The sequence below is a fragment of the Mobula hypostoma genome, chromosome 8 (genome assembly GCF_963921235.1).
Source record: "Mobula hypostoma chromosome 8, sMobHyp1.1, whole genome shotgun sequence".
NCBI classification, from domain to species: Eukaryota; Metazoa; Chordata; class Chondrichthyes; order Myliobatiformes; family Myliobatidae; genus Mobula; species Mobula hypostoma.
Window position 1 is genome coordinate 156201074 of NC_086104.1, and position 23419 is coordinate 156224492.

The 23419-nt window shown below is 44.6% G+C and overlaps 1 protein-coding gene across 2 annotated transcripts in view; it reads left to right on the forward strand.

Moving 5' to 3' along the window:
- The window catches only part of LOC134351103 (serine/threonine-protein kinase 10-like), a 79166-nt gene that overhangs the window by 32085 nt on the left and 23662 nt on the right, over positions 1-23419 (forward strand). The window contains exons 4-11 of one of the 2 annotated variants that reach the window (XM_063057184.1): positions 2416-2565; positions 5857-5929; positions 7143-7337; positions 12227-12308; positions 15551-15661; positions 17076-18995; positions 20513-20716; positions 21077-21103. In XM_063057184.1, the coding sequence (XP_062913254.1) occupies positions 2416-2565; positions 5857-5929; positions 7143-7337; positions 12227-12308; positions 15551-15661; positions 17076-18995; positions 20513-20716; positions 21077-21103 (2762 nt within the window). The remainder of the gene's footprint in view (positions 1-2415; positions 2566-5856; positions 5930-7142; positions 7338-12226; positions 12309-15550; positions 15662-17075; positions 18996-20512; positions 20717-21076; positions 21104-23419) is intronic. The other variant, XM_063057185.1, reaches the window with a different exon arrangement.

A 23419-nucleotide genomic window follows, 5' to 3' on the forward strand; every position in this document is an offset into this window, starting at 1 on the left:
GCAAGTTGCTCCATGACCTGTTGTGAGGGTGTCATCCCTGGTAGTGCTGTTCATTGGCAACTTGTCTAAAATTTTAAAAAAATTTATTGACATGAAATTTGTTTTTTTGTGGCAGCAGTACTGTGCAATACATAAAATATACAATAAGTTTCAATAAAAAAAATACATGTATATAGGCATCCATTAGTCTCATGAGACCATGGATTTGCGCCTTGGAAGGTTTCCAGGGCGCAGGCCTGGGCAAGGTTGCATGGAAGACCAGCAGTTGCCCATGCTGCAAGTCTCCCCTCTCCACAACACCGATGTTGTCCAAGGGAAGGGCATTAGGACCCATACAGCTTGGCACCAGTGTCGTCGCAGAGCAATGTGTGGTTAAGTGCCTTGCTCAAGGACACAACACGTTGCCTCAGCCAAGGCTCGAACTAGCGACCTTCAGATCACTAGACGAACACTTTAACCACTCGGCCACGTGCCAACACACACGTATATATCAAAAAATTAAAGAAGTGGTGCAGAAAGAGAGCAGTCTCCAGTAATGGTGTCTTCAGATCAGGATACTCACCGGACAGCCTGACTGTGAGTAGAACTCTTTTGTACCCAATGCTCACATTGAGATGGGCTTGCACAATTTGCCTTTCTTGATTGGGAATCACTCACTAGAATGCCTTCCAACTATTGGATTACTGAAGAAATGGAAACAGAATTTGTTCCTATAGATACCCACACAAAGTATGCAAAACTTAGTTGTAAGTAGTGCCTTGGAAACTCTAATCGGTGTCCATAGACCATAAGACCATGAGACACGGGATCAGAATGAGGCCATTCGTCCCATTAAATCTGCTCCATCATTCCATCATGGCCGATTTATTTTTTTCTCTCAATACCATTCTCCTGCTTGCTCTGTAGAACAAGCCCTTCAGTCCATGATGTTGAGCCACCATTTTAACCTGCTCCAAGGTTAGTCTAACCATTCCGTCCTAAGAGTGTCTTTCTTTCTTACTTGGGCCCTTAGCTCCCAGTGAAACATAGGCCATCGACGACCTCCCGCCTCCATGTCCTCTGAAGTCGATGGTTTGGTTGGAGTTCATCGATGCTTCTACAATGCATCGTACAAGCGATCGGCCTGTACGGTTTCACCAGGGCCCTGTTGGCCAGCCTTACCCATTTCCACCTCTCACGGCAGGGACGCAGGGGGTGGACTTTGAGAGGCAAGAGTGTCTTAAACGTCACGAATGTACCTGCCTCACCAGTGTGTTCCATACACCCACCCCTCTCTGTGTTTAAAAAATCCTGCCTCGATGGCACATGCACCCTCTGTTAAGTATCACAGAGCAAGAATGACAATAGTATTCAGCGTCTTTTCTAAGTCATGTTAGTAATAGTACATGCTGGGTAACTTGCTGTGCGAGATTCAGGAACCACACCCGACAAGAAGAAAACATGCACTCTCAAAACCCCGTGCAAAAAGAGACCATGAGACCTTAAGATATAGGAGCAGAATTAGGCCATTTGGCCCATTGAGTCTGCTCTGCTATTTCATCATGGCTGATCCACTTTGTCCCACTCAATCCCAATCTCCTGCCTTCTCCTTATATTTCTTCATGCCGACTAATCAAGAATCTTTCAACATCTGCCTTAAATATAACCAATCACTTGGCCTCCGCGGTGACAATGAATTCCACAGATTCACCACTCTGGCTAAAGAGATTCCTCCTCAGCTCTATTCTAAAATGACACCTCTCTATTCTGAGGCTGTGTCCTCTGGTCTTAGACTCCCCACTGTAGGAAATGTCCTCTCGACATCCACCCTATCGAGGCCTTTCAACGTGCAAAGGGTTTCAATGAGGTCAACCCTCATTCTTCTGAATTTTGATCCAGAGCCATCAAACAATTTTTATATGACAATGCTTTCAATCCCAGAATCATTTTTGTAAACCTCCTTTGAATCCTCTCCAAGGCCTTCTACCTGCAGTAAGTCCAAACGATTCAATGCGTGATCAATTGCGCACTTGACCCATTCTCGCAATCGATCCGATACGGTTCGGACTTGTGGATCAGATGTTACCAGATGCCACAGTGCACATAGGATGTGCTTCTGCTGGAAACAGTGAGCCCCGTCTATTAGCATGGGATTCTCAATGTTTGTTAACGCAGTTTATGGGTGTTGGGGTGGAGATACGTCTCTACCAAAGGGGGTGTAAGGTGCTCCTTCCCTCCGCTAGCCTGCAGGTCACCCTTGGGCGAGGTGTGACACCTGCTTAGCCCCCGATCAGGGTCATTGAGGCACACAGCGTCCAAACCACAACAGGGTTCTGATCCTCTTGGAGGATTTCAAGGAGAGGGAAGCATTTACCCATTCTGAGACAGAAATGATCTTCATTTGTCTCACCTTGGTATGTTTCTGGTTTGTCACAGAGTTGGAGAGAGGTCTGACAGAGCCACAGATTCGTGTAATTTGCAGACAGATGCTTGAAGCCCTCGACTATCTCCACAGCAACAAGATCATACACCGGGACCTAAAGGCTGGAAATGTCCTTCTGACTCAGGAAGGGGACATTAAACTAGGTGAGAAGAAGGAATGAGAGAGCAGAAAGTAGACGATCGAGCATGTTCCAGCCCACTGCCACTCTCAATCTTTGCTTTTGGACTTCCATCTCCTCTGCCCAATTGGGGGGTTTGGGTTGGGGGACTGTAAAGAGCGAGCATCCGGGGTATGTAAAGTCTTTAATTATGTGAGATCATCGTAGAGTGAGCTAATGTGCTGGAGCACGCCAAGGTTAAGAAACTGGATGTGTTGGAACTTTTGAGCAGTTTTAGCATTGGTAGGTCCCCGGGGGCAGAAGGGACATACCCCGGGTTACATGGGAAAGTGAGAGCGGAGATTGCTGTCCCATCGGTGAAGATTTTATCATCCTCACTGGCCATAGAAGTAGTATCAGAAGATGTCCCACAGCCACACTTAACTTCTGTGTATCTGGCATAGACATTAACCTGACAGAGGAGAGACGGAATTGAACCCGGATCGCTGATCACTGGTGATCGCCAGTGCTGATCGCGTTACTCTGACCTCTGTGCTACCAGTGATAAAGAAACATTGACATTCATCTCGTCATAGTTAAAGCAGACTGAATAAGAAAGAGGGCAGCACAGTAGCATAGTGGTTAGCACAACAGTTTACTGCACCAGTGACCCAGGTTCAATTCCCACCGCTGCCTGAAGGGAGTTTGTACGTTCTCCCCGTGACCGCGTGGGTTTCCTCCGGGTGCTCTGGTTTCCTCCCACAGTCCGAATACGTACCAGTTGGTAGGTTAATTGTTCATTGTAAAATGTCCCATGATTCGGATAAGATTAAATCAGACGGTTACTGGGCTGTGCAGCTCAAAGGGCTGGAAGGGCTTATTCCACGCAGTATCTCAAATAAATAAATAAATTGATAGATAGATAAATAGATAGGTAGATAGATAGATAAATGTTCTCACATTCCTTCATTAGTCTAGAATGTGTGCTGAAAGTCCAGAGAGCAGGAAGGGTTTGCAGCTGGAGCTGGGGACTGGACGTGCCACCAGAGATGAGGTGGAACCAGGGGTTGGGAACGTGGTTGGTCTGTTGCTAGAGCTAAGGTCCAGAATGTTCATTATTTCCCTTTCATTTTAAGCTCAAAGGTTTGCTGGCAAACTAATTCTAAGAACTGTGTAACAAGTGAAAGATGAAGGGAAGTGGAAGTCTGTTTGGAGTAACATCCAAATTTGCCAGTCCGGAATTATGAAGTCCCAAGGGAGCTGCATTATCTGTGTTTTAGCATATCCAAGATTACCACTGCATATGGGGGGGAGGGGCACAGTTCAGAGCGGTTCACATAACGCTATAACAATGCCAATGATCAACAATCAGGGTTCAATTCCCACAACAACATACATCAAAGTTGCTGGTGAACGCAGCAGGCCAAGCAGCATCTATAGGAAGAGGTGCAGTCGACGTTTCAGGCCGAGACCCTTCGTCAGGACTAACGAAGGGTCTCGGCCTGAAACGTCGACTGCACCTCTTCCTACAGATGCTGCTTGGCCTGCTGCGTTCACCAGCAACTTTGATGTATGTTGCTTGAATTTCCAGCATCTGCAGAATTCCTGTTGTTTGCGTTTCAATTCCCACTACTGTTTGGAAGGAGTTTGTACATTTTCCCCGTGTCCTCATGGGTTTCCTCCGGGCATTCTGGTTTCCTGCCACCGTCCAAACACTTACTGTTATGTTTTGTAACTTCAAAACATTAAACTAATTCAGAGAAACACACTGGAGTCTGAAATACGTGTCTGACTTTGTCTTTACTGTCAGCAAGGCACACACGTATCACGTGGTAGCGCGATGATGTATGCAATTCATATATTTGTACATATAACTCATAATTAATTATTTAAACAAACTGGAAAGCTTAGTCAAACAATATATATACAAGATTACTCAAATATCATTGAACTATCAAATACACAACATTTACGGTTTAGGGGGGTTAGTAAGATGTGGGCATGCTATTTTAGCGCCAGAAGCAAGGCAACACTTGCGGGCCGCCCCCAGCATATCCTTGGGACTGGTTGGCCGTTGACGCAAACTATGCATTTCACTGTATGTTTTGACGTTTTGATGTACATGTGGCAAATAAAGCTAATCTTTAATCTGCTTTTTCTTTAATAGCAACAGTGCGATGTGATGAACAAGAATCCACCCAGCAGTGGCTGGGAAAATCATTGAGGAGGTTTAAAATTAGCTTTCATTCCCTACGATCTAAAGGTCTTTTCCGTTGTGAGTCACAGAACCTTTGCACAAATTAAAGGCCTGTCTTCAAATCAGTCCTGTTGCCTCATCACATCAAGTGCCCTGTGTGATCAGGACCGACCTGATAGACTCAGAAGGTTTATTTTGTTTTATTTTTTGTTTGGAGATACAGTGCAGAGAAGGCCTTTCCAGCCTTTCGAGCCCCACTGCCCAGCAACCCTCGCCGACCCTGATTTCAACCCCTGGCCGCGACATTCCCGGATGTGTTGGCTGTATTTCACTCTATATTTTTATTCAATTATTTATTGAGCTACCATGCAGAGTAGGCCCTTCTGAGCCCCGTTGCCCAGCGACCGCCGACCACACCGATTTCAATCCTAGCCGAATCACGGGACAATTTACAATGACCAATTAACCTACTAACTGGTACGTCTTGGGACTGTGGGAGGAAACCAGAGCAGCCAGGGAAAACCCATACATTCCACAGGCATGCCGTACAGAGACTCCTCACAGAGGACGCTGGAATTGAACTCTGAACTCCGGAACTTCTCAAGCTGTAATAGTGTTGCATTAACCGATACACAGAGAGATGCGTCTCTACCAAAGGAGGTGTAAGGTGCTCCTTCCCTCCGATAGCCTGCAGGTCATCCTTGGGCAAGGTGTGGCACCTGCTTAGCCCCCGATCAGGGTCATGTGAAGCCATGGGAGCAGGTGGTGGATGGTCGTACGAGCAGCTGGTGTATATCACAAGTCCTGGTTATGTGACCACTGACGCCAGGCAGACAATCTCTGAAGAGTATTGATAATGGCTGGGGTCACCCATCTTGTAAAGACACTGCCCAGAAGAAGACAAGAGCAAATCACTTCTGTAGAAAAATTTGCCAAGAATAATTATGGTCACGGAAAGACCATGATCGTCTACATAATACAACAAGGTACATAATGAACAAACCCTGGTGCCCACAATAAGCGATTGACATAAAGCAGAATGAAAGCAAAGATTAATAATTTTTAGTCAGTAACTTTCTGCTAACTACAGGAAACAGAAACTTTCAATTATTCAGTAAACTAATATCTTCTCCTTTCCAGCTGATTTTGGAGTGTCTGCGAAGAATACCCACACCATCCAACGGAGAACATCATTTATTGGGACACCTTATTGGTAAGTTTTATTTCTTTTTTCCATTTACCTACATTTTCTACCATCTCTGTTTCTCCTGAAAACTTTAGATGCCCTTCATGGGGCTCCTGCAGCCACCTTTTACACTTGTCAATGTCTGGTGAGGCCTCACTTGGAGTATTGTGACTGGTGGGGCCTCACTTGGAGTATCGTGACTGATGGGGCCTCACTTGGAGTATTGTGACTGGTGGGGCCTCACTTGGGTTATCAAGGAGGTTCACAAAAGTGATCCCAGGACTAAAAGGCTTGTCACATGAAGAACATTTGATGATTCTGGGCCTGTACTCACTGGAATTCAGAAGAATGATGGGTGACCTCATTGAAACCTGTCAAATGTTGAAAGGCTTTGATAGAGTGGATGTGGAGAGGATGTTTCCTATGGTGGGGTTGTCTAAAATCAGAAGACATAACCTCAGAATAGAGGGGCATCCATTTAGAACGGAACTGAGAAGGAATTTCTTTAGCCAGAGAGTGGTGAATCTGTGGAATTCGTTGCCACAGGTGGCTGTGGAGGCCAAGTCATTGGATATATTCATTGCAGAGGTTTATAGACTCTTGATAGGTCAGGGCATGAAGGGTTACAAGGAGAAGGCAGGAGAATGGAGTTGAGAGGGAAATGAATCAGCCAGGATGAAATGGCAGAGCAGACTCGATGGGCCAAAATGGCCTAATTCTGTTCCTATATTTTGTGGACTTCTTGCAATAGGATAGACCACACCTCACCTCTGTCAGATGGTGACCAAATGAATGCTTCCTCCCATCTTCCAAAGACGTGCAGGTTAGGGTTAGTGAGGTTAGTGAGCTGTGGGCATGAAACTTACAGTGAAATACATCCTATGTTCAATGACCAACACAGTCCGAAATTGTGCTGGGGGAAACACACTCGTGTCGCTATGCTACCAGTGCCAACAGCTTACCACCATACTCTTTGGAATGTGGGAGGAAACAAGAGCACCCGGAGGAAACCCACATGTTCACAGGGAGAACGCACAAATTCCTCACAGGCAGTGGCAGGAATTGAACCCTCGATCGCTCGTCACTGGTGCTGTGAAGTGTTTTGCTAATATCCACACTACCATGTTTTACAGTGGAGTTGAAATAATGAAAAATTCAGAATAATTTACTTCATAATGAATTGGTTGCCGGTGGTGAACTTGAGCACACTGGAATTTCAATTGGTCTTTCTGTCATTTAGGATGGCTCCTGAGGTTGTCCGGTGTGAGACTATGAAGGATGCACCTTATGATCACAAGGCTGACATCTGGTCTCTGGGAATCACTCTGATAGAGTTGGCTGAGATGGAACCCCCTCACCATGAACTCAACCCAATGAGGGTCCTCCTGAAGATCACAAAGGCTCCGCCTCCAACATTGACAGTCTCCTCCCAATGGTAACTGTGAATTATATCACCTTTATGACTTACTTTAACATTCTGAGCATCTGGACAGTGCAGTATATACAATCCCTACTGTTCATTATGTCACTGGCATTTAGGGCAACGATGAAGGTCCTCCATCCCTGGTTGTGTTCAGGGCTTCCTTCATCGTGTCAGTAGCTCAGTTTTCACTGCAGTCGGTCATGCAAGTCCCAGGTGGAGACTCAGGAATACCATCGCACTCAGATGCAGAACATTTATTCATTGCTGTTTCTGTAACAATTCTGTTTTACCAGTCAGGTTTGTTAGCCCTGAGCCGAACCCCAAAACCTGGAGGACCAGAGGACCACAGATTGCCCCTGGGGCACCAATGTCTGATGTCAAGTTTGAAGAAAAAGTCATAGTCATACTTTATTGATCCCGAGGGAAATTGGGTTTTGTTACAGTTACACCAACCAAGAATAGAGTATAAATATAGCAATATAAAACCATAATTAATTAAATAATAATATGTAAATTATGCCAGATGGAAATAAGTCCAGGACCAGCCTATTGGCTCAGGGTGTCTGACCCTCCAAGGGAGGAGTTGTAAAGTTTGATGGCCACAGGCAGGAATGACTTCCTATGACGCTCTGTGCTGCATCTCGGTGGAATGAGTCTCTGGCTGAATGTACTCCTGCGTCTAACCAGTACATTATGTAGTGGATGGGAGACATTGTCCAAGATGGCATGCAACTTAGACAGCATCCTCTTTTCAGACACCACTGTCAGAGAGTCCAGTTCTATCCCCACAACATCACTGGCCTTACGAATGAGTTTGTTGATTCTGTTGGTGTCTGCTACCCTCAGCCTGCTGCCCCAGCACACAACAGCAAACATGATAGCACTGGTCACCACAGACTCGTAGAACATCCTCAGCATCATCCGGCAGATGTTAAAGGACCTCAGTCTCCTCAGGAAATAGAGACGGCTCTGATGCTTCTTGTAGACAGCCTCAGTGTTCTTAGACCAGTCCAGTTTATTGTCAATTCGTATCCCCAGGTATTTGTAATCGTCCACCATGTCCACACTGACCCCCTGGATGGAAACATCCAAGAGGAAGAAAAACAAGAAGAGGAAGAAACTTAGCCAGAAACTGTGAAACTAAAACAAGAAATTAAACAAAAGGCCCTTAGACTGGTCTCTACCCTTTGACCTGTTTGGCAATGGGTGATCCTACCAAGAGCCAGTGCGTAAATCCCTGACTCCAGCCAAGATCGCTCTCTGGGTCATTGAGGCTCTCAAGCCTCCAAACCCTACGACAAGGTTGTGGTCCTTTTGGAGGAGAATAAAATTCCAATAATTCATTGTCTGGCTACTTGGAAATCTCGATAGCTCGCCAGATGATGTTTGACTTTGTCCCTTTCAATGCAGCAGGGCTTGGTTCCCATTATCTCTTTAAACTCACCAGGCCCATATCCTGTGCTCCCTTGGAGCAGTGCCAGGGACAGGGGTGGAGGGCATGATGAGAATCTATAGAAGTGGGGTGTAGAGGTTTTACTGGCTGTTCACTCTGCAGAATCTACTCTCTCCTTGGCATGACGGGGGCTGCAAAGAAAAGAGCTATCAGGACCATCACAGAGCCAGGTGGCTGTGGATCAAGAGGTGTGGCCCATGGACCAATGCTGCTGGAACACAAGCCGGGGTCTGGTCATCCCTGGCTAGGTCATCTGGGCAAGGGTGTCTGATGTTGAAAAACGGTAACCCCAGGTTACCTCATCATGGTAGAGCATGAGGCTAAACTCAGGTTGGAGGAGCAATACCTCATATACCATCTAGGTAGTCTCCAGCCCCTTGGTATGAACATAGAATTCTCCAACTTCCGGTAATTCCCTCCCCCTCCCTTCCTCTATCCCTATGTCACTCTGCCCCTCCCCCAGCTGCCTATCACCTCCTTCATGGTTCTGCCTCCTTCTACTACCCATTGTGTTTTCCCCTATTCTTTCTTCACCTTTCCTGCCTGTCACCTCCCTGCTTCCCTTCCCCCACCCCTTTGTCTTTCCCCTTACTGGTTTTTCAACTGGACCTACCAGCCTTCTCCTTCCTACCCTCCCCCCACCTTCTTTATAGGGCCTCTGCCCCTTCCCTCTTCAGTCCTGATGAAGGGTTCCGGCCCGAAACGTCGACTGATCGTTTCCACGGATGCTGCCCGACCTGCTGAGTTCCTCCAGCGTGTTGTGAGTGTTGCTTTGACCCCAGCATCTGCAGAGTATTTTGTGTTTACATATGTTACCATATATAATTCTGCTATTCATTCTCCTGTGGGCAATCACAGTAAATACAAAATTCACAATAGAATCAATGAAAGACCACACAACAACCATTGTGAGAAAAATTGTAAATACAAAAAGAAGAGGAATAAATAAATAAGCAATAAATATCAAGAACATGAGATGAAGAGTCCTTGCAAGTGAGTCCACAGGTTGTGGGAACACTTCAATGATGGGTGAAGTGAAGTTGAGTGAAGTTGGTTCAAGAGTCTGGGTAACAGCTGTTCCTGAACCTGGTGGTGTGAATCCTGAGGCTCCTGCACCTTCTTCGTGATGGTAGCAGTGAGAAAAGAGCACGGCCTGGGTGGTGGGTGTTCCTGATAATGAATGCAACAGCACTCCATATAGATGTCACAAACAAGAGTAAATCTGCAGCTGCTGGAAATCCAAGCAGCACGCACAAAATGCTGGAGGAACTCTGCAGGCCAGGCTGCATCTATGTAAAAAGTACAGTCAACCGTACTTTTTTCCATAGGTGCTGCCTGGCCTGCTGAGTTCCTCCAGCATTTTGTGTGTTTCTCCAGATAGATGTGCTCAACAGTGGGAGCACTTTACCTGTGACGAACTGAGCCGTATCCACTACTTTTTGTAGTGTTTTCCATACAAGGCATTGGTGTTTCTAGACAATATACTCTCCACCACACATATATAGAAGTTTGTCAAAGTTTTAGATGATATGCCTAATATATGCAAACTTCTAAAAATGTAGAGGCACTGCTGTGCTTTCTTTGTAATGGTAGTTACGTGCTGGGCCCCGGACTGATCCTCTGAAATGAGCAACAGAATCAACAAACTCATTCGTAAGGCCAGTGATGTTGTGGGGATGGAACTGGTCTCTCTGACGGTGGTGTCTGAAAAGAGGATGCTGTCTAAGTTGCATGCCATCTTGGACAATGTCTCCCATCCACTACATAATGTACTGGTTGGGCACAGGAGTACATTCAGCCAGAGACTCATTCCACCGAGATGCAACACAGAGCGTCATAGGAAGTCATTCCTGCCTGTGGCCATCAAACTTTACAACTCCTCCCTTGGAGGGTCAGACACCCTGAGCCAATAGGCTGGTCCTGGACTTATTTCCTGGCATAATTTACATATTACTGTTTAATTATTTATGGTGCAACTGTAACGAAAACCAATTTCCCTCGGGATCAATAGATAGATAGATATACTTTATTGATCCCGAGGGAAATTGGGTTTCGTTACAGCCGCACCAACCAAGAATAGAGCATAAATATAGTAATATGACTATGACTATGACTATAACATCAAGGAGTTTAAAGTTGCCGACCCTCCCCACCTCTGATCCTCTGATGAGGACTGGCTCATGGACCTCTGGGTTCCTCCTCCAGAGGTCAATAGTCAGCTCCGTGGTCTTGCTAACATTGAGTAAGAGGTTGTTGTGGTACCATTCAATCAGATTTTCAATCTCCCTCCTATATGCTGATTCGTCACCAACTTTGATTCGGCTAACGGCAGTGATGTCGTCAGTAAACTTAAATATGGTATTGGAGCTATGCTCACCCACAGTTCTATTTCATTGTTGCTTGTCTTCCTCACCGAAGAGGAAGTCACATTATGCATACATGGGAAAACCCGTGGGCAAAATAGAAAGAAAGAGAGACAGTGTGTGTGTGTGAGAGAGAGAGAGTCAGACAGATACAGTAAAAGAGAGAGTCGGACAGATAGATACAGGGAGAGGGAGAGAGAGATATGGGACATGAGTAAATTTTCCTTGGTGTAAAATGACCATATTGAATCAGCTTCAGATCAGAGGAAACTCAGTTGTATCAGTGACAAGAGTGAACACCTTCAAGTTTCTGAGTGTCAACATCTCTGAGGGTCTATCCTGGGTCCAACATATCGATGCAGTTACAAGGAAGGCACGACAGCAGCTATATTTCAGTAGAAGTTTGAGGAGATTTGGTATGTCACCAAAGAGTCTAGCAAATGTCTACAGATACGATATATCATGAGAACCATTCTAACTTTCTGCATCATTCTCTGGTATGGAGGTGCCAATGCACAGGGCTGGAAATAGTCACAGAGGGTTGTAAACTCCACCAGCTTCATCATGGGCCTCCCACCATCAAGGACACCTTCAAAAGGCGGTGGCCTCAAGAAGGCAGCATCCATCATGAAGGACTACATCACCCAGCACATGCCACCTTCTCATTGCTACCATCAGGGAGAGGTACAGGAGCCTGAAGACACAGCCTCAATGTTTTAGGAACAGGTTCTTCCCCTCCACAGTCAGATTTCTGAACGGTCCATGAACTCATTTTCACACCTCAATACTTTGTTCTCTTATTGCACTATTAATTTATATTTTTCTACATTCTTATTGCAATTTATAGTATATTTTATATATTGCACCATACTGCGGCTGCAACAACAAATTTCATGACAGATATAATTTGGAAGATGTGTAGCTCAGGTGGCTGATGGTTGGGTTGGTTTGATGATTGGATGATCGGAGAAGATCAGAAAACAACTCAATATATGTCAGTGATAATAAACCTGTTTCTGGTCCTCATTCTGTTTGTTCCAAATATATTTACAACTAATTTCTCGGGTCATTAAATTGATTTTCAGGTCGTTACATTTTAAAGACTTCCTGAGAAGGGCTTTGGAAAAGAACGTTGATGACCGATGGTGCACGAAGCAGCTTCTGCAGGTGATCACTGCTTTTTGAGTTTCCTCATTTCCTCTCGGTGGGGTCAATTCACTCAATCGCTTGCCGCCTATAAGTGTGTGAGTCCAGTGGGCTGTGGAGGTTATTCAGGCTGAATGTTCACGGGTGATCGCAGACCTCGTTGCTGGGGGAATACCGTAGAATTACAGAACATGGTCCATGCTTCCAAGTTTCTGCATAATCCACACATATAATGCAGCAAATCCGCGGCATTTTAGGGGCCACAGTGCGCAGCATAGGAGTGTAGTGATTAGCATAACCCTTTACAGTGCCAGCAATCAGAGTTCAATTCCTGACGCTGTCTGTAAGGAGTTTGCAGGTTCTCCCTGTGACTGCATGGGTTTCCTCCAGGTGCTCCGGTTTCCACCCACATTCTGAAAGCGTATGGGTTGTGGTTAGTAAGTTGTGAGCATGCTATTTGGGCACTGGACTTGTGACATCACTTGCGGGCTGCCCCCAGCACATACTAGGGCTATGTTTATCGTTGACGCCAACGACGCCTCTCCCTGGATTTTTTCGATGTATATATAAGAAATAAAGCTAATCTAATGTAATCTTCTGAGCATCTGGCATAGCAGGCACTTTGCCTGGCTCAGCATTGCTACAGCTCTGATGTATGATTCACCACACTCTATCCAGAGGGTGGTGACACGGTGCAATTCACTTTTACACACGGTTGTGGGTATATTTAATGTGGGGGTTGATATGTGGGTGTCAAAGGTCACAGGGAGAAAGCAGGAGAATGGGGTTGAGAGGGAAAATGGATCAGCCATGACAGAATGGTGGAGCAGACTCGATGGGCTGAATGGCCTAATTCTGCTCCTATGTGTTATAGTTAACCATATAACAATTACAGCACGGAAACAGGCCATCTCGGCCCTTCTAGTCCGTGCTGAACTCTTAATCTCACCTAGACCCACCGACCTGCATTCAGCCCATAAACCTCCATTCCTTTCCTGTCCATTTAGTTGTCCAATTTAACTTTAAATGACAACATCGAACCTGCCTCAACCACTTCTGCTGGAAGCTCATTCCACACAGCTACCACTCTCTGAGTAAAGAAGTTCTCCCTCATGTTACCCCTAAACTTTTGCCCTTTCACTCTCAACTCATGTCCTCTTGTTTGCATCTCCCCCACTCTCAGTGGAAAAAGCCTATCCACGTCAACTCTATCTATCTCCCTCATAATTTTAAATACCTCTGTCAAGTCCTCCCTCAACCTTCTACGCTCCAAAGAATAAAGACTCAACTTGTTCAACCTTTCTCTGTAACTTAGGTGATGAAACCCAGGCAACATTCTAGTAAATCTTCTCCGTACTCTCTCAATTTTGTTGACATCTTTCCTATAATTCGGTGACCAGAACTGTACACAATACTCCAAATTTGGCCTTACCAATGCCTTGTACAATTTCAACATTACATCCCAACTCCTATACTCAATGCTCTGATTAATAAAGGCCAGCATACCAAAAGCTTTCTTCACCACCCTATCCACATGAGATTCCACCTTCAGGGAACTATGCACCATTATCCCTAGATCCCTCTGTTCTACTGCATTCTTCAATGCCCTACCATTTACCATGTATGTCCTATTTTGATTAGTCCTGCCAAAATGTAGCACCTCACATTTATCAGCATTAAACTCCATCTGCCATCTTTCAGCCCACTCTTCTAACTGGCCTAAATCTCTCTGCAAGCTTTGAAAACCTACTTCATTATCCACAACGCCACCTATCTTAGTATCATCTGCATACTTACTAATCCAATTTACCACCCCATCATCCAGATCATTAATATATATGACAAACAACATTGGACCCAGTACAGATCCCTAAGGCACACCACTAGACACCGGCCTCCAATCTGACAAACAGTTATCCACCACTACTCTCTGGCGTCTCCCATCCAGCCACTGCTGAATCCATTTTACTACTTCAATATTAATACCTAACGGTTGAACCTTCCTAACTACCCTTCCGTGTGGAACCTTGTCAAAGGCCTTACTGAAGTCCATATAGACAACATCCACCGCTTTACCCTCATCAAATTTCCTAGTAACCTCTTCAAAAAAATTCAATAAGATTTGTCAAACAAAATTCCATAGTTTATGGAATTACCTGTCTGGATAGCACACAAACAAAAGCTTTTCACTGTGTCCAGGTACAGGAGCCAATAGGTACAGGTAGACATGGGCCTACTCTGTGATGTGTCTCAATAAATCAATAAATAATAATCCAATTCCAGTTCCAATATTTTTGCTCTGTTGAGGTTTGATGAAGTAGATAAAAGGGAAATAAATCTTTTATTAAGAAAATTCAGCAGGACAAAGACATTAACCCAACTGGTTCATGGCATTACTCACATTCTCCATAAACTTCCTCCCACACTGACAACGTATCTCTCTGCGCTCAGTAGCCACTTTATTAGGTACAGGAGGTGGCCACAGGCTGTATTGACATCGCTACATCTTAAGGAAATACCTTTATATTGTGAAAACAATAATTGACCTTCTTCATTAACCCTTTTCCTGTTCCACCTATCCCCTCCCAGCTTCCCACGTCCACCCTCGCCCCATCCACTCGCCTTCCTTCTCAGCTGGTCTCACCTATCCCCTCCCAGCTTCTCACATCTACCCTCGCCCCCATCTGCCCACCTTCCCCCTCACCTAGTCTCACCTATCCCATCCCAGCTTCTCACGTCCACTCTTACCCCCATCCACCTGCCTTCCCCCTCACCTGGTCTCACCTATCACCTCCCAGCTTCTCACGTCCACCCGCCTTCCCCCTCACCTGGTCTCACCTATCACCTGCCAGCCTGTACTCTTTCCCCTTCCCCAAACCTTCTTATTCTGGCTTCTGCCCCCTTCCTTTCCAGTCCTGATGAAGGGTCTTGGCCCAAAACATTGTCTGTTTATTCCCCTCCATAGATTCTGCCTGACCTGCTGAGTTCCTCCAGCATTTTGTGTGTGTTACTCTATATTTCCAGCCTCTGCAGAATCTGCTGTGTTTACGAGGAGCTTCTCAGATTAATGATGAGTACTCAGTAATCACTTTGAATTACTTCCTGATGGGATTTCCACAAATTGAAGACCCCTGATTGCGTAGTGAAAGGCTCTCATCAAAGATGTTGATTTTCTCAATCAAAGTGAAGGGTTCTTTGAAGAACATTTGGCTGATTTTAGTTCCCTGTGTCCGCTGTTTAATTAAAATGAGTGTTTCTTTCAGCACCCTTTCATGGCTTCTGTTTCAAGCAACAAGCCGATCCGAGAGCTGATTGCTGAAGCCAAGGCAGAGGTTATGGAAGAGATTGAAGAGGGCAAGGAAGAAGAACAGGAGGTACTGGTACATAGTCACAGACTAATACAGCATGGAAACAGACCCTCAGCCCATTTTGTCTGGGTTGTCATTTGTAAACTGTGGCTATAACAGCTTAATTAATTATGCAATATACACTCAGTGGGCACCTGCTCATTAATTCAAATATATAATCAACTAATTGAGTGGCAGCAACTCAACGCATAAAAGCATGCAGACATGGTCAAGAGGTTCAGTTGTTCAGACTAAACATCAAAATGGGGAAGAAATGTGATCTAAGTGACTTTGACTGTGGAATGATTGTTGGTGCCAGATGTGGTGTTTTGAGTATCTTTGGAAACTGCTGATCTCCTGGGATTTTCACACACAACAGTCTCTAGAGTTTACACAGAAAGGCACGAAAAACAAACAAAAAACCAGTGAGCGGCAGTTCTGTGTGTGAAACCTCCTTGTTAATGAGGGAGGTTAGAGGAGAATGGCCAGGCTGGTTCAAGCTAACAGGGAGGCGACAGTAACTCACATAACCAGCAAAATGTTTGGATTATTTTTCAAACTTTATTGTCTGTCCTCTGGACCCTTCCGTTCCGAGGGCCTAGCGTTAGAGTAAGGTTGCGATGGATCAGAATCAGGTTTAATATTACCAGCGTATGTCATGAAGTTACATATGTATATATAACATATATACTATACTATAGTAATTAATTATATATTATATAAATTATATATCATTAATTTAGCTGTATATATAATAGTTTATTTAAATAAGTAACTAGTTAACTAAATAGTTAATAAGTAGTGCAAAAATAAAACCTAGAAAAGTAATGAGGTAGTGACCGTGAGTTCAATGTCCATTCAGAAATCTGATAGCAGGGAGAAAGTTGTTCTTGAACATTTGAGTGTGTGTCTTCATGCTCCCGCACCTCCTCCGGATGGTATCAATGAGAAGAGGGCACGTCCTGGGTGACGGAGGACATTAATGATGGATGCTGCCTTTTTGCCTTGAAGAAGCTCTTCACCCAGTGGGTGGAACTCCTTGCCACAGAGGTCTGTGCAGGCCAAGTCATTTAAGGAAGAGATTGGTAGGTCCTTGATTGTTTAGGAAGTTAAGTCACAGTAAATTTATTATGCAAGTATGTATATGTCACCATGTACTACCTTGAGATACATTTTCTTGCGGGTGTTTACAGGGAAATAAAGAAATACAATAGAATTTATGAAAAACTATACATAAACAAAACTGAAAAACAAACAATGTGCAAAAGAAGACAAAAGATGTTACAGGGAGAAGGCAGGACAATGGGGTTAAAAATATCAGCCATGGTTGAATGGTGGAGCGAATTCAATGGGCTGAATGGCCTAATTCTAATAGTTTGTGTATTTCCATACATTTTTCCCTATTGCTTCATGTAGTGTGTTGACTTTATTTTGTTCCCAGATCTCCACAGATCGTCCGTGTTCCATTAACCCACAAAATGAGGAGGAAGAGCAGCCAATCAAGATCACCAAGGTAGTGTTGGAGGAACAGCCAGAGTGTGTTGGGTCTGCTGACAATAGTCAAGATGCCAATGCAACCCTGAATGGTGCAGAAGAAGACAAAGCCAATTCTGCTGAATTAAGAGGCTTCGTAGCTGATAGCGAGGTGAAGGAAGATGTGGATTTACCTGACTGCAAAACACCTGAGCATCAGCAACTGGCTGTGATGGATGAGGAGGTTCATTTGAAAACACCAACTGCTGGATCTACCCTCACGGTCAGTCTTAATCAAGGTGAAGAAGTGACAAGTAACGAGCTTATGATACAGTTGGGAGAGTCAACTGAAATGGAAATAAAAGGAAATAATATCAACGAAAGTGAAAAGGAACAAAATGACGATAAACCAAAAGCTACCTCAAATGAACTTGTGGAGAGCAAAGACCTGGAGACTAATCTGGAAAAGCTAGTACAATCCACATGTGAGGATTGTGGCGATGTAACACCCAGCGGGACACCAGAGCGTGAGGAGATAAGCGATGAGAAGTTAGAGACAGAATCCACTTCACAATTGCGACAAGAGGATGTAACAGAAACAGACGTTGTGCCAGTATCTGAGGAGGTTGGGACAGAAGTGTTAAGGACACCAATGGACCCATTAAGCCAAAGCACAGAATCAACTGCAAAGCTTGAACAAGTGGAAAATTCCGCGATACTGGAGGAAAATATTGTGCATCCAAAGGAGATCCCAGCAGAAACAGAAACATTTGAAGAAACCAACACTGAGTCAAGAGAAGAAGAAATTGCTGTTCTCTCCCTGGGACCTGGAGAACCAGATACAACTGCAGTGAAGGACGAGGAGACATGCAACTTGAATAGTGAACCTCATTCTGATGTGGATGTAATGGACACTCCCTCACCGTGCAAGGAATATGAACAGGGTCTCAAGGAAAATAAGGCAATTTCTCAATCCCCTTCAGCTATTGATTGTGTTCCTAATGATGATGATGCAGAACCATCTGAAGGCACAACAAAGAATGAGGAAGACCCTGGGTTATCACTGCACATGAGCACAGAGCCTGAGATTAATAAAGTAGATGAGTTAAAGGAAGTAGCACACAACTTGGTACTTGTAAATGATAAGTTAATAAATTTTACAGAGAATCATTCAGAAGGGCCCAGTGGAGAGGCTGCTTCTGAGATGCTGCCCTCTGAAGCAGAGGATGAAAACTCTGATCAATCGACACGGTGCAATGAGGCAAAGAACCATGCAATAAAGTTTCCTGAAGTGAATAAAACACAGTCTTCAACAGAGGTTCTACATGCAGATGAAGAAAGCTATAAGGTTGAAAAACCTAAGCAATTAAACTGTGATGAATCTGTGTTGCCACAAACTACCGAAAGTAGAGCAAACACTACTCAAACAGTCAACAAAGACAATGCACAGGAGGCAGAGATTTCTTTAATTAAAGAGAAAGAAAATGTGCCGAAAGAAAGTGATGCTGTTGCCATAGTAACATGCCTTGTAAATGAACTGGTAGACTTGGTAATAGTGAACGAAAGAGCCTGCGAGGTCAGTAACTCTAAAGAATGTGAGCAGGAAATCACACTATCCCTGCCGGAAGTAGAAAGTGCTTGCTTCGGGGGAGGTTCCGTTCACGACGCTGAAGGAAGAGGTGCCTCCGAAGGGCTCAACCCCCCAGCTGCAGAGAATGGATCCGGAAATGGTGATGTGGGGAAGAAGGAAGAGCTGCCTGATAATCAGAGAGACCAGGAAGAACACTGTCAGAGAGAAAAGAGCAAGAGAAATGATGTGTCAGGAGCATCGGCAGAAGATGCTGCTTGTGACCAGCATTATAAAACTTCCACAGGTCCTCAAAATAAGGTAGAGTTTATAAAAGAATGAAACATTTATGTCAGACAATACATTATAGGAAGACTCGCCTCTTCCCTTTTCTCTTCTCCTCACCTGCCCATCAGCTCCATCTGGTGCTCCTCCACCTTCCCTTTCTCCCATGGTGCACTGTCCTCCTCTATCAGATTCCTCCTTCTTCATTCCTTTTCCACCTATCACCTGTCATCTTCTTACTCTGCTTCTTCCCCCTTCCTTATCAGTCCAGACAAAGGGTCTCAGCCCAAAACGTCAACAGTTTATTCCTCTCTATAAATGCTACCTGAACTGTTGAGCTCCCCTAGCATCTTGTGTGTATTGCTCTACTTTATAGGAAGCTAGCAGGTAGAATTCACTGGTTATGGACTCTTCTCTGCAGTTTAAAAACACGATACACAATGTACCTTTCTCGATCTAAGATTTTCTGGGATTTCTAGAGAATGGAGAACTTTGAAGCATCATGTAGGAAATGGGGCATGTCATCTGAGCTCCCACTAACTTCAATAATATATAAATTATCTGTTTTGGCAATGTTGGTTGATAATTAAGTATCAACCCCTAACTTGAGGAAGACATCCCTGATCTTCCTTGCAGAGTGTCACACAATCTTTTGTATTTAGCTAAAGAGTCAGACAGGGCCATGGTTCACTGTCTGATGTGAAAGATGGTACCTCCAACAGTACAAAGATTACTCTGCTGCACTAGAGATTTTATGTTGGGGTCAAGTGAATGGGTCCTGAACTCATAATATTCTAGTTTCAGACAAACTTGTTGCCAGTGAGTTAGGATTGACTACTGCACTGGAATATGTGGATCCCAATCGGCCTCTACAGGCACCTGAGGACCAACCAAACCCAACAGGAGAACACCACCCAACAGCATAGGAGAAAAACCCCTTAGGAACCAAACCCCAATAGGAGAACACCACCCAACAGCATAAGAGAAAAACCCCTTAGGAACCAAACCCCACAGGAGAACATCACTCAGCGGCATAGGAGAACAAACCACTTGGGAACCAAACCCCACAGGAGAACATCAAACTCAACTCCAACGATTGCACTACTGCTACTATGGTTGACAACTCTAGCACCCACATTCTGCCTCTTCCTCCATTTTATCTACAGTTGGTGTTCCTCTGAGATTTTCCTTTCTTCATTCTCAGTGTTCTTCTTCATCCAGCCGCCCCCATCACCACCCCTCTCATCCTCACAGTATCAAATTCAAACATAATTGCAAAACCTCCCTTTCTAACCCCTTGAGACCTCAGTGAGGAACTGCCCCTCACTTTCACAATTGCCCTGTTCATTTAAACAGGGCCACTGCCCCAAACTGTGGATCCTTGGCTTTCTCCAAAGTTTATGAATGAGACCGATGGTTATAGAGTAAACTTTGCAGAAACTCCCATTTGTCACTTGTGAACATTCAGGGTTGTATGTGGACCAATGAGCCCAGCCTATGAACATACAGGAGAAGAAAAAATCCAAAAAATAACTTTGCTTCTATTTTTTAAGGTTGCAGAGCTGGATGTTTGCAGGGAAACCATAAAGCTGCAAGAAAGGGAGAGATCATGTGAATCCTCTGAGGTCACTCCACTATTGGTTAAACAATCACCACAGGGTGAGAATGGAGAAAGGAGAGGTTCTGACCAATATTCCGCTGAAGATCTTGAATCAGATAGGCTGCACCCTTGCAGTGGAGATGAATTTCACAAACAGGTACCTCATTTTAACAGATGTTAATATTTTACTACTTTTCTTATTATTATTGAGATACAGCGTGGAACGGGCTCTTCCAGCCCTTAAACCCAGCAAATCCCCGATTTAACCCTAGCCCAATCACGGGACAATCTACATTGACCAATTAACTTACCAACCAGTTCATCTTTGGACTGCGGAGGAAACTGGAGGAAACCCATGCAGTCATAGGGAGAACATACCAGCTCCTTACAGACAGTAGCGGGAATTGAACACGGGTTGCTGGTACCGTAAGGCGTTGTGCTAACCACTACGCTGCTGTTTTTTGTTTGCCCTATTTGGCAATGACCTGAATGACTGTCTATTTATCTTTATTTCCAGCAGCAGCTTAAGGAACTTGAAGAAGGGGTAAGTAATATTCTGATTTGATTGATTATTTAATTCTTATCATTGCAAACATTCCCGACTTTCAGTGCTATACACTTTAATAAGCGTAAATTAGATTAGATTATGAGCACACTCAGTCCTCATTTATTGTCATTTAGAAATGCATGCATTAAGAGATGATACAATGTTCCTCCAGAGTGATATCACAAAAAAAGGACAAACCAAAAACTAACACTAAATAAGCCCAAAACAGAAAAAACACTTTAAACACACAGATCAGAGTTTAAGTGCTTAATATAAAGTCAAATCCTGTGGATGATAAGCATCCAAAATAAAAATAAGATGTGTTCTAAGCACTCATCTGGTCAGTCTGCATCCATGGTGACGCACGCAGAGTTGAGATGAGGATGGTGGTGAATATTGTTATCTCGGGTTGAGGTGTTTGGTGTTGTGGTGTTTGCCGAGCTTGGCAATTAGCTTGCAGACGTTTCATCACCAGTTGAGGTGACGTCCTCAGCGCGCAATTGTTGGTGTTTCTCTCTGGGACAGCTCTCATTGTTTAGGCCACCTCCCATTCACTTGCCTTGTCCTGACTGGCTACCCCTTCAGTTGGCCCTTGGCTTCTATTGGCTCTTGGGCTGTTAGAGGTTCGTAAATGGCATCTACATCGATAAGTTTGCTTACAGAGTTATCAGAAGAGAACCACGCTTCTGCTTCGTGTCTGCCCGCGCCAGAACCTCCACGGTGTCCCAGTTAAAGTGAGTCCTACTCGGTCTTCGCGTACCGAGATCAGAGACAGTGAATCACGTCTCCGTACCGCCAGTCTGTGTTCCCGTAAATGAGTTGAAAGTGAAGACAACTGACAAAAGCATTGTGGCGTGCGGGGTCACCTATGAAGATCGCAACAAGAACTACGTCGGCCAGACAGGACTCGGCAAACACTGCAACATCAAGGATTTCAGGGTGACATCTTTTTTTTTATCAGAGCTCTCCAGCGCCATCCTCTGGCAGCCCTGAGCAAGAGGGAGAGAGAGAGACCATTTAAATGCAGGAACCTTTCCTCCGGGAACAGTGAGCAAGTTATACAACTATATACTGTATTAGTTATATAATATGATAAAAGTATCCAAATACTAGGCTTAACAATCCGTGCTGAAGTAAGATGCAGGGGATGAGAGAACATGGGACGCGGAGCACAGAAGAGTACTGCACAGCACGGCCATTCAGCCCTCAATGTTGTGCCAATCTTTTAACCCCTTCCAAACACAATCTCAAAGCTCAAGAGTTCAAGGTAAATTTTATTATCAAAGTATAAATAACCTTATACAACCATGAGAATCACTTAGCTGCAGACATACTCAGCAAATCTATGGAATAGTAACTATGACATGATCATTAAAAGATCAACCAGAGTGCAGAAGACAACAAACTGTGCAAAGGCAAATATAAATAAATAGCAATAAATAATGGCGGGGGGAGAAGATGGCGGCGTGATGCAGTGCACGCAGCTCTCCGGTGAAATGATAGCGTATTTGTAAGCAGGATGCCATGCACAATTCTGATTTGATGGAGACAGACGCGAGAAGCACAGAGGAACATCTGGAGAAACCTCTGAAATGCTCGGTTCGCTGCCGCTGCTACTGTGTGATCGAGAATCTCCGGAGGGAAGGCCCCAAAATCCCCAGCTTTGCCTGCTGCTGGCGACCGAGGCTGGGGTCAAAGCGTTCGGCAGAGCTGGTGCTCGGTACTCGGTGTCGGAGATCGAAGTTTTCGGACGACTCAGAGTCGGACTGTGGTCGGGTATGGCAGGGAGAGTTTTCTTCCTTCTCCCGTCTGCGTGAGATGCGGGACTTTCGAGAGACTTTGAATTTTTTACTGTGCCCATGGCCTGTTCTTCATCAAGTTATGGTATTGTTGCACTGTTGTAACTGTATGTTATAATTATGTGTTTTTTGTTAGTTTTTCAGTCTTGGTCTGTCCTGTGTTTCTGTGATATCACACCGGAAGAATATTGTTTCATTTCTTAATGCATGCGTTACTAAATGACAATAAAAGAGGACTGCGTGTCCTCATAATCTAATCTAATCTAATCTAATAATGAGAACATGAGATAATGAGGTAGAGTCCTCAAAGTGAGATCTTTGTGGGAACATCTCAATGGATGGGCAAATGAGTGTGGTTATCCCCTTTTGCTCAAGGGCCTGATGGTTGAAGGGTAGTAACTGTTCTTGAACCTGGTGGTATGAGTCCTGAAGCTCTTGAACCTTTTACCTGATGGCAGCTGTGAGAAAGGAGCAGGGCCTGGGTGGTGGGGATCTTCTGATGATGGATGCTGCT